Source organism: Carica papaya, chromosome 3 (genome assembly GCF_054855325.1).
Source record: "Carica papaya isolate Zhongbai chromosome 3, ASM5485532v1, whole genome shotgun sequence".
Classification (NCBI taxonomy): domain Eukaryota; kingdom Viridiplantae; phylum Streptophyta; class Magnoliopsida; order Brassicales; family Caricaceae; genus Carica; species Carica papaya.
The window spans coordinates 11,855,797-11,868,005 of NC_142311.1; the positions used below are offsets into that span (position 1 = coordinate 11,855,797).

The following is a 12,209-nucleotide window of genomic DNA, read 5'->3' on the forward strand; positions in this document are numbered from 1 at the left end:
AATTAAATAGATATGCATAATTAATTACGGTTGCTAATGGAGCTCGAACCGGACATATTTCTCTGTTAATTCCTGTTTGATTTATTTTACAGTTTAAATGCATTATGGTATCTGGTTTATTTATTCTATGATTTTGAATGCATGTATCACTACTTACTTCACTACTGTTTAATTTTGGGAATCTAAGATATGCTTGTTTTGTTGGATGCACGTTACTTGTGTATGTATTCATGTTTGAGTTGGTAACGGAGACTAAGGACAAATAGGAATGTGATGGGATTTGATGAATGGATAAGATGACAGCCTCACTAGATATCTTAGGAGATGGTGGACGGACCGGGTTCATAGGAAATCCTACCGTGAACGTTGTCTCATACGGGACAGGGTATGGAGACTTGGTCATTTGGCACCCATACCGAACGGGGTATGGGGACGGCCCACTTCAGCCTCATACCGGACGGGGTATTGAGGTTTATTATTTTGGTGCTCATACCAGACGAGGTATGGAGACGGCCCTGGAATTAAGTTTATTAAGGAGAATGATTCACGTGTAGCAGAGACCCCTATGGATCCCCATGGATACTAGTAGACTGATAAAAAGGGACAGTTGTTGTTTGATGATTTGAATATAAAAGTATGATATGTGCTATGTTATAGATTATATATGAATTCATGATATTTATAATGTTATTGTTTCCATAGGTTATTTTTATAAATCTCACTGCGGTAAGTGGACGATAAATGGTTTGATTATTGATAAACGAATTTGTTTAAAATTTGTGCTTCATTTGTTATTTTTGGTTTTCTACCAACCTTTACTTCTGTGACAGTGATATAGTGTGATGTCCTTATTGGGTTAGTGTAGTTCATTGCTTATTTAGCCATTTCAGATTAGGAGAATCTAGTTTCTGAGTCCGATCCACAAGAAAACGGCGAGTAGATACTAGATGCTTTATAATTTTCTTTATTTTTCTCATTTCTCGTATTTTTTCTAGAGAACTTATTCTGTGATATTGTTTAGTATTTTTAAGCTATTGTGTAAGGGATATTTACCTTAATCTTTTATTTAGCTTATGCACTCAGATTATTATATGTATTTCCTTTTGAATTTCCGAGGTCGTTACATTTAATGTAATTTTATATTTATTAATTCATTAAATTAATGTTGTATTTATTAAAATGCAAAAGCTAAACTTTGTATTTTCTTAAAATTTAACAAATTCATATACGATTAATTCTAAAATTCAGAAACTTTTCAACAATTTGCACAATAAATAATTATTATATGCACTATTTGTCTTCAAAACTTACATGGGGTGGCTACCCAACACGACAAAACTTTAATGTCTTTGCCGGAGCAAACTCTTCATCTTATCAATTTAACATCATCTTATAACTTTGTATTGGCATAATAAATCACAAGGCCCTAAATTCCATGTAATAGCCTAGATATGTAAGGGAGGGTAGAATAGACGGTTGGGATGGGATGGGCAAAATCAACAGTCAGGATGTGAAGTTGGGATAGATATAAAAAGGGCATCGGGCAAAGAGAGGAAAGAAAGAAGAGGGAAAAGGGAAAACAGAGCGTGCGAGAGAGAGAGAGAGAGGGGGAGACAACTACGAGAGGCAGTTGATTGGAGGCAAGTGCGAGAGGTGAACTGATCGAAAGTTCTGGAAGAGGTGAGGCCGCGGTAGCTTTGGGAGATATAGGAGTATGGAAGCAAGAAGTAAGAGAAATTTGGAATTCTAAACTAATTTAGGGTAAATCTCAGTGAAATCTTATGTTGCAGGTTAATGGAAATGCTCCACATTAAGGAGACGGAGGTAGATGAGTTGTAGTAGCTAAGGAAATATAAGGGAAGTAGTGGTCGGGGAAGGGAGAGGGAGCACGTTGTAGAGAGAGGTGTACAGTTTTGGTAGGCGAGTGTGTGAGGGAGAGAAGTGAAATGGATTCAGATCAGTGTTGTGTGGACTGGGATGGGGATTTCGAGTGAAAATTTGAGTGTAACTGACAAGTGAAGTAAATGTGATATTGAGATGCATTAGATGTATAGGTTTATAAGTATAGGCAGGCTGGTGACTTGCAGTGGATGTAGGTCCAGTTGTTTAGGTATGTAAGGCTGTTTGGCCCAGGGGGACACATTCTGGTGTGCAGGGACGGTGGTGTGTAGTCTACAGTGTGCATAGGTATAGGTGGGATGGGGGTTAGCCGGTGCTTACATGTTCTGATGTGTAGACATGGTGGTGGGTAATCTGTCATATGTGTGTATATATATATATATGTACTTAGGTGTGGGAGGCTTCTTGGTCAGTCTTTAAAGTTTTTGGTATGTTGGTATGGCAACCAGTGGCTCGCGACGTGTGTATGTGTAGAGGTATGTGTGTGCGTAAGGCCTCTAGCTGATGCTCGCAGATATTGATTTGCTGGTGTGATGAGTAGTGACACGTTGTATTCATGGCCACTTGGTGGTCGACAGGTCATCTGGTCAGGTGTGTGTGAGGTCGTTATCCGATGTTGGTAGAGTTCGGTGGGGCCATTCAGTAGTCGTTGATACTGGGGATAGCGATGTGTATTCAATGTGGTGGTGTATTGGTGCACGGGGCCATTTAATGGCCGACATGGTGATTGTGGTTACTGTTGGGGTGAGGCCCTAAGATGCAGCAATAATGTGTGTGCATGGTCCTTGTGGGCCGGTATTGGAAGGTGGATGTGTGAGAGACTGGTGGGGTAGATTGAGAGGGTGTATGAGTGTTGGGTAAGGACTACCAAAATGGTATTGAATTGGTAAGGTATCATGGTCAAAAAGGGTAGAGTGCATTCCCCTTCTATGGTTGGAGAATGAGAGGGCTAACGATAAGGGGTCAGGTAGAGTTAGAAGGAAGTCAGGTTATCATTGATTGATTATCAAAAGAGGTAAACAGAATGATAGAAGTAGTAAATGATAGTAAGGAGGGAGGTTAATTAATTGTCATTCGTTAGTTTTTAATTCTAAATTTTATCTTATTGGGTTGTGTATGCTCATTATTTTTATTTTCAGATACTTTGAGGCGGGAATCGAAATTGGAGTGTTTAACAACGTAGCACCGAACTTAAAAGAAATAAGATGTTATCAATGATAATGAGACTTAGTAGTATACTCATTATATTGAAATAGTATTGAACTTTTATGTGTATGATTATGATTGTAAAACTTCTTTGATTTTAGAGTTGTATTATTGTAACGAGAACCGATTATCTTATGAATTAATGGATATAAAATTTGGTTGGAAGTTCTTAAATTACCTTGTCCTGGGTAGGAAGATGAATAGTATATGTTCATATAGTCGAAACAGTAAAGGGGTGTCACATTCCAAGTCAATGATAATTATGTTACCCCAATTACATAATATATATATACATACCCAACAAAATCTTTTTTTTTTTTTTTTTTGAAATGTCCAATGAAATACTTGAGATAATATCAATGGAGAGGCTCCATTAGACATTGTATTTGACAATAAACCGGTTAAAATTAGGGCACCATTCTAATTTTGCCGAATGTCTACCAAGAAACCGATTAAATTAAAATTGATCCAATAATTTTTTAATTCTACAAGAAGGAGAATTAGAGAGAAAAGAAATTATGAAATTTTTAACATAAAAATAATACTCAATGAAGATAAAAGAAGAGATGGTCAACGTTACTTTCTTTTCTTGAAAATTTTAAAATTTTTTAGTTCCTCAAATTGTGGAAAATGAAAAAAAGAAAAGTAAATGACCTAAATATTATACATACGTACAGAATTTTTTTTTTCTTTTCAATTTAGATTTATACTTTTAAATTTTTTTCAAATCATCATTAATTTTTATTTTAAAAATTAATATCGATTGTTATATCAACACTCAAGTAACAACAACATGAATTAAGTAACAACATATTGAAATCGACCCAATTTCCATTAAATACGAACCCACAAAACTCGATACGCCAAGAACATTTATAATCTCTCACAAAACCCACCTCTAATCTTGCTCTCTCTCATTGAATTGAAATGAAACTAGCATTGATAGAGATAAAGAGATTGTCAATGAAATCATTATTTGTATTTGTATCAAATCTTTATTGTGGTATTTTTACTTACAACATTTGTTTTAGGATTGAGACAAATAAAATTGGCACAAAGATCAAGAGATTGTTTTGTCATATGATGTTATGAAGTGTTTGGGATTGAAGTTTCTTTGGTAAATGGATAAATCTTCAAAGTAAAATTTCAAATAGTTTTATTAAAAGTCACAAATAACCATAATAATATTGATATAACTAAAAAGTTGAATTTTGAGTGTCCATTTTCATGAATAACTATACCTTAAATTGGATTTTTTTTTAAAAAAAAAAATTGTAATAGAATCAAAATAAATTATTTTTCTCTCCATATTAATAACTGTGTTCATACTGTTAGAATATTTTTCAAAATCAAACTAAACTAAAGTGGATTAAATTAGATCAAAACTAAATAAAAATAATTTTTTATATTGAAGACCGGATCCATGCCACTTTAGTCGAAAACCAAATTAAAAAGTTAAATTGGAGTGAAATTTACTCAAAATTTTTAATTTTTTAAATATAGTTAATATGTTATTTACATAATGTACATAATATGCATATATATTATTTTAATTATTAATATTAAAAAATGTTAAGTTAAACTGTAAAAAAATTATTCAATTCGATTCAATTTTTAATCCAGAGTAGATTGAATTTTCACATTGACATTTATTTTTTTCAACAGCATTTGAAAACATTTATTTAACTCAAATTAACATCCATTGTGGATATAGATAAAACATTAACCTTTTTAGTGACTAAGTCTTACCAATAGCCAAAATCAATTTAAGTGAGAAGGAATATTATGTACATATAAACAACTATCATGCATAGTAATATGTAAGGATGCACCTATCAACCAAATTAGTTAACACATGCCCATCCATATATATATATATATATGTATGTAAGGATGCACCTATAACCCAAATTAGATAATACATGCCCACCCACCCACATTTACAACATATCTATACCTCACATAAAAATACTTTACTTCCAACAAACTCGATATCTAACTAATATCTTATTGTTTGTCCAATTCATTTCTACCTCCACAGTGTCTGTCAGAGCAATTTAATTTCTTTATTTCCAGATATCCCAAATATTCATATCCATGAAATAGCTAATAAAGTTTGATTTTTATTAAAAATTATTTCTTAATTTTTAATATTTATTTCAAACATCTAATTTTATTTTTTTAATTAAAAAAAAAAAGTTAAAATTAGTCAACGTATATTTTAATATTTTTAAAAATATGTTTAAAAAATAATTTTAATAATTAATCAAATTAAAAATAATGTTAAAACTTATTTTTTTTAGTATTATTGAATTTATTACTTTAATTAATTAGTCAAAATTATTATTTTTTTTGTTGTTGTTATTTTTAATATTTAAATATAATTTGTCAATCACAATGTCGTCAATTAAGTAATTAGAATAAAAGTATGGCCGAGAGGTGTCAAAAATAAATCTTTGTTAGAGCTTATTATAGTCTCATATATTTACCAAGCAATGCAATTAGCATTTCAAAACACAAACCAAAGAAAATACCTAAAATTAGAGTTACAACGTCTTAATTAATTGCTCTTATTTGATGTTAGTTTTTCTAATTCTTGTCATGAAATGATATATATTTATTTACTGCTGTTTAATTTTAATTTTTACTTTATAAAAAAAAAAAAAAATTAAATCAAGAGAGTAAAATTGTGGTAAGCAAAATTCAAGTGCGGAGCTATCATCACCATCACAATCAGAATAGGAGGAATATCTGGTGTGTATGATGAAACCAGCACCGATGTGTTCATCATTGGCCCGAATCTTATAATACATGTTGCTCCCCGGTGTCCTCACTGCTGATTTCATGAACCCAGAGAGTAATGAGAAGCTTCAGTAAATGCCAGGAAATGCTTCTTCTTGCAGCAGTTTGTATATCAACCAAGATCAAATGGGCTTGAAACTCACTTCAAAAATTGTCATAAGATTATCTTCGGATCTGATAAGTCTCTCTCTATAAATTGTGTGTGTATATATATTATTAACATTAGTTAAAAAAGTATTTAGTGGCAAGAATTTATTTTTAACATGTTCTGAAAGTACAAAAGCTAAAATAGACACTAATATATATATATATATATATATTTTAACAATTTATTTAAACATACTCTCTTAACATGGAAAGGATCCAAGATGGAACATAATAAAGAAAAAAATTCTCCTTGGTAGAAGGCATATTCTCAAAGGATGACCAAAACATAGGTGCATGATTTGGATTCTACAATACAGCACTATTTGTTCACAGGTGACAGGCTCCTTGACATCAATACAGCACATATAATCAGAAGCATAGAGTTAAGCATTGCTTCCCTAAACTATAAGCTCATAAACATGTATAAATAGAACTCAATCCAATCAGTACCATCCCTTGTGTGGGAATCCAATAGCTAGAGTTCAAGCCTTGCATGATATCCAGTATGGGTATCCAAAAACACCCTTGTTATTGATTTTCTACCTTTTTGTAAGAATGAGATAATATAACAAAGCATGTACAAAAGATATGAGATAATATAAACAAAGCGTGTGCAAAAGACATTCACAGATCAATTAATATCTAAGATCTCCCAAATCTAATCAGTACAGAGATGGTAACTCTTTAAAACAAGAAAAGAAGGAGTCTCAAACCAATTATCTGTCACTCTGTCAAATGAAAAATACCACGTCCTGAAGTTCCACAGCTCTACTTCTTAATAACCGACGGGGTACTTGAGCAATAATCGCTTGATCCTCTTACCACCCTGGACACCTTGACAAGATCATACTTGTTGAAAGCAGACACAATACCAACTCAACTCAAATTAAGAAAATGAGAAGTTGGGCATCAAAGGCAATAAGAGAACAACAGCAAATGATCTGAAGTCCTAGCTATCACCTTATACAACAAGAATTTTCTACCTTACTCGGAAGAAATGGAGGAAAGATTTGATTCCAAACACAGAGAAAAGACCGGATGGAGGACCTAAAACAGAATAGATTCCAGCTGTCAATTCCTACTTTATTCATACAGTTAACTGTTAACTTAGTAGCCTAATAATTGCATCATAACTTTTGTATCTAAATCATCTCTGTCGGCACTGTGAATTCCCAGAGAGTAGAATTCCAGTTTTAGTTAAGAAGTAAAAACTAAAGATCTACTTATAACCAACATGATATGGGATTGGAAGTCCTTCAAACATGAAAATTTTCAGTAAAATTTTTCATGTCAAAATTGGTTTTACAATTAAGGATAAGAACAAAGTAAGATTGAACCAAAACAGTATCTAACTTACAAGCAGATGATATCTATCATTAGAATAGTCATAAAACATTAAGTGCTAACACATACTTTGTTAACTATGGAACATTATAGTTTGTCTAAAGGTGGTAAGAGACTTATGGCTCCAAATCTTGCACATGTGAATCATTTTCCTTTCTAGTACTATCAACTTCCTAGAAAACTTGATTCTAAAGCTATAGTGAAGTTGTTATAAAACAAAATTCAATAAACTTAGTTATAAAATCAAATTAAAAATATTTAATAAAAAATGTACAACTAATAAGCCACTACCCATCCTTCACTTGGAATCACTACTTTAAGATAACAGTAGTGAATCATTCACGCATGCCACATGTGCTTACTAGAGCTAGCACATCCATTGTATAAGGCAACACAATATTCTGAACCCCATGATCCCATTTGTTACCATAACAAAAAGGACCAACAAATAAAGACAAGCTCTGGAATAGGAAAATTATCAAATTTCATATTAAAAGATAGACCTAAAATGGAAATAATTCGTGGGGGCAACAGAGTTCTGCCATTCTGGTGGTATCTAGGTACAAACCTATTAAACAAGTAACTGAAATATCAAAATACATTTAATATTAACAAGTATTAAGCCTGCATGAAGAAAAAATACTTGCATATAAAGTAAAGTGACATATACCACTAACATATCTCGTACCTTATCAACTATTTTCCTTTAGTTTCTTGAGCTACAATAAGTTCCTGAAGATAATTAACATCACCACTGTCTGATGGCATAAAAATCTCATCCTCGGTGGTAAAATCATATCGCTCACCAATAGCTCTCAAGAATTGGTATACTTCAAGCATGGTAGGCCTCTCCTTAGGAGTTGATGAAACACACTTGCGTGCGATGCTAAGAGCCTGAAGAAGTTCACTGTCAGAACCCTTCCCAATCAAAGACTTGTCAATCGCATCTTGGAGTTGTGCATTACTCGATAAGTGCATAACCCATTCCACTAGATTTCCCTTAAAGCTTTCCGGAGCATTAGCCACATTAGTAGGTTTCTCACCAGTTACTAGCTCAAGAAGCACAACACCAAAGCTGTAAACATCCCCTTTTGGAGTGGCCATCAGAGTTCTTGTGTACTCTGGAGCAACATAACCCAAATCCCCAAACTCTCCATTTACAAAGGTGCTCAGATGTGTATCAATTGGGTTCATGAGCCTAGCAAGACCAAAATCAGATATTTTGGGCTCAAAATCAGCATCCAGCATAATGCACTTTGAACTTATGTTCCGATGAATTATGCGGGGATTGCAGTTATGATGTAGCCATGCAAAACCTTTTGCCGCCCTTATACCAATTTTAAGCCGTGAGGACCACTCCATTGGCCTACTAGCATCATCAGTCGGATGTAAGTGATCATAAAGGGTTCCATTTGGCATGTGCTTATAAACTAGAAGCCTCTCCTTACCGACCATACAGAAACCTAAAAGAGGAACCAAGTTTCGATGTCTCACACTCCCCAGAGTAGCCATCTCAGACCTAAACTCTTTTTCAGAGTGTTGAGAATCCTCCAACCTCTTAACCATTATTGAAGTGCCATCCTCAAGTGCTCCTTGGTACGTGGTCCCTGTCCTTCCTGATCCTATGATATTATTTTTGTTAAAAGCATTTGTAGCCTTCATGAGGTCACTTAATCTCATTTTTGAAATTGACTTCTCAAACATGGAAACCTGAAAATTATAGTAACTTCTCAGTGTGATATTCATAAAAGGTAATCTTTTAGAAAGTATAAACCTAACAACAAATCCAAGCACACTTGGTTAATTGCAAAATCAAAAGCATAAGTTTTTTTTTCTCTTTACTTTTTTCTAATTTAGAAAACTAGAAAGACTTAATTACTTTACCTTAGTGCCTTTACTCCCCTTCAAATTCTTTGCCCACTTATTTCCTTCAGGATCATCATCCTTTTTCTTTCTCAATACAGATAATTTACGGAAATAAAAGAACAAAACTATGCCCACAATAACTGCCGCCAGAGTCACCCCGCCAACTGCTGCCCTGGCAATGATTCCAGTGTTGCTCTTTGAAACAGCCTGGCAAGGGTCCAAAGGTTTCCCACAAAGTCCAGGATTATTTGCATAGTTCTCCGCAGTAAATTTGGAATTGTTAAAGTTTGGGATTGGACCAGTGAGAAGATTGTTGGATACACTAAACGTTTTGAGCCGGCTAAGCTGCCCCATTTGTGGAGGAATATGACCTGATAACCGGTTGTTGTCAAGTTTAAGAACATTCAGAAAGCTAATATTGGCTAGATCCACAGGGATTGTTCCAGAAAAATTGTTGGATGAGAGATCCAGGGATGTTACAAACTTAATCATACTGGATATATTTGGGGGGATAACTCCAGACAGTCTGTTGCCTGAAAGATCCAGGCCTGTCAAACTGGAACAATTCTGAATGCCACGGGGAAAATCACCTGTAAGCCCCATATCTGGAAGCTTAATATTCAATACCTTACTCTCATCAGGGTGCCAGCAGTCGACCCCGTCGAAATTACAGATAAATCCATCAGTACCATTATCAAACTTCCATGTATATAAGAAATTAGAAGGGTCAGAAAGTGACTGTTTTATACTCCACAAGCAACTTACATCCGACTCAGAACCATAGCTTGAACTGCAGTTAAGCAATAACCAGATACAACAACCAACAACCAAATTAAGGGCTCGCCTGTTCAGCATCATGATCAAACCCCTACCAGAATCACAATAGAAATGAAGGTAGAAAAATCAGTTGCTCCCTAACTAACAAAGAAGAGCAAAAGCGCTGAAGTATGGTCCTCATAACATCAAATCCTGAAGCCAAATTCAAACAGATACGATAAAGAAAATAATCAAATTCAAAGCCCTGAATAAATTAAAACTTAAGAAAAACCAATAAAACCCACAAGTAGCAATCAATCAAGAAGAGAAAAATCTAACACAACAGATAATCTGTGATGAATCGACTCGGACACCAATCAACAAAAGTAATCAAGCATGGAATTCAAAGACCTACCTGATGAATCACGAGCTCCTCCTTAAAAAAGAGAAGAAGGTAAAAATAAAAAAATAAAAAAAAAAAATCCCCGCAAAATGGATAGTGAAAGGACGAGGAAGGATGACTGTTTTTCCCCTTTTCCAGTTTTTTTACAGAGGGAAACGGAAACCGCAGTGAAAAAGCAAAGTCTGCGTAGTGCTTTGAAAATCCAAGACTTAATTTAATACGGGGAGAAGCTAAAGAAAAGGAATGTAAAAGGATTAGGGGTTCATGTGTGAATCCGAGATTCACATGGAAGGAAGACGAATTAGAGTAAGTCAAATGAAGAGGCCAGAATTAGGGGACGACGACTAGACTGCAATATGTAAGAGGGCAGGGGACTTTTTGAGTAGTTGCTTGACTGGCTTTTTGGAGGGGAGAAAGTGAAATTCATATTTTAATTGTTGAGAAAGGAGTTTGTTCGATTACCTTTGAAAAACACACAGTTTGATGAAATTGTGACTTCAATGCCGTCCATGTCGTGCCAATCTTAAGCTGAAATCTCCCGCTCTCACTGTGTATTTGCTTTTTATTTTCTTTTTCTTTTTCTCGAGAAAAATATCCGCGAAAGAAAATGTTTACATGTCGTTTAGATTTAACTTTTATCCTTAAAACTTTTCTTTACGGTAAATTTAATAATTTTTTTGTAATATATTGGAATAAATAAATTATTTCTATACTTTATATTTAATAAAATTGTATAGAATATGATTTCTAATATTTTATATATTTTTTAACCAAACTTTGTTATAAACTATTCACATATAAAGTTATTCATACATGTTTTATAAAATAACTAAAAAATGATACATAGCTCCCAAAAATAATTTTAGAGTAGAATTATGGTAAAATTAATTATAAATATACGAGAACAAAACATATGATAATTTAATTTTCTTACCACACTTGTTGAGCTTTTCGTATTTTTTTTTATATTTATTTTTTTAAATAATATCATTGATTCATCTAATTGATGACAAATATATAGATAATACATAAAACATATATTTTTTTTCTTTCGTATAATGGAAGTAAAATTTGCACATTTTTTCTATACTAATGGTTTAATTTCTTTATACATAATTATGAGATTAGGTCATATAGTAAATGTAATTTAAACCTTAATTTTTCTATTTACTAAATTACAAAAAAAATTAAAATTATTTTTGTTTAAAATTTATTATGACCATTGTTAATATCTAAAGATTAACTCCGAATGAAGTTGTTATTGACAAATATACTATTAATGTATAATAATAAATATTTACAAAAAAAATTAAAAACTAAAATAAATTATTTCAATCTTACGGAATGTATTACATTTACATAATCTGTAATGATAAAATCATTTATTTACATTATATATGTTACTTAATTTATCATGTATATTTAAATATCTAATAATATATTAACTATAATAAAGTTTACTTAGTTTGATGATAAAAAATTTACAAACAACAAAATTTTAATATTTTAGACATTTATTTAATGAGATATACGAGCAGTTTAATAATATCATTAAAAAGCCATCACAAATAATAAATCTACTTAAATTAAATATACATAACATAAATACCTAACGAAAAAAATATCTTAAATTTTTTAAGGCACTAAATGGTACATATGATAAGGTTGAGGGTAGAGCCATGTTACATACTAACCCACATCAACCCACTCCAAATAGATATTTATGAAATAATATTAAGAAAATTAAAACAATATAGTTTTAGTTGTATAAAATAAAAATGAATTA

General features: G+C 32.6%; 1 protein-coding gene across 8 annotated transcripts; it reads right to left on the reverse strand.

Moving 5' to 3' along the window:
* Positions 1–6,564: 6,564 nt before the first annotated feature.
* Positions 6,565–11,025, reverse strand: BIR1 (BAK1-interacting receptor-like kinase 1). 8 transcript variants are annotated; one of them, XR_015817793.1, is made up of 5 exons: positions 10,436–10,879; positions 9,283–10,233; positions 8,087–9,108; positions 7,038–7,101; positions 6,565–6,880 (listed from the first exon to the last, which is right to left on the reverse strand). XR_015817793.1 is itself a non-coding variant. In XM_088215793.1 (4 exons), exons 2-3 carry the CDS (start codon positions 10,120–10,122, stop codon positions 8,095–8,097), a joined length of 1,854 nt encoding a protein of 617 aa, XP_088071919.1. In that variant the 5' UTR covers positions 10,123–10,233; positions 10,886–11,025; the 3' UTR covers positions 6,565–7,101; positions 8,087–8,094. The 8 variants fall into 8 exon arrangements, 6 of the variants coding, with proteins under 6 accessions (XP_088071919.1, XP_088071921.1, XP_088071920.1 ...); XR_015817792.1 differs by having other exon boundaries at positions 6,565–6,888; XM_088215793.1 differs by lacking the exon at positions 10,436–10,879 and adding an exon at positions 10,886–11,025 and having other exon boundaries at positions 6,565–7,101.
* Positions 11,026–12,209: the final 1,184 nt, after the last annotated feature.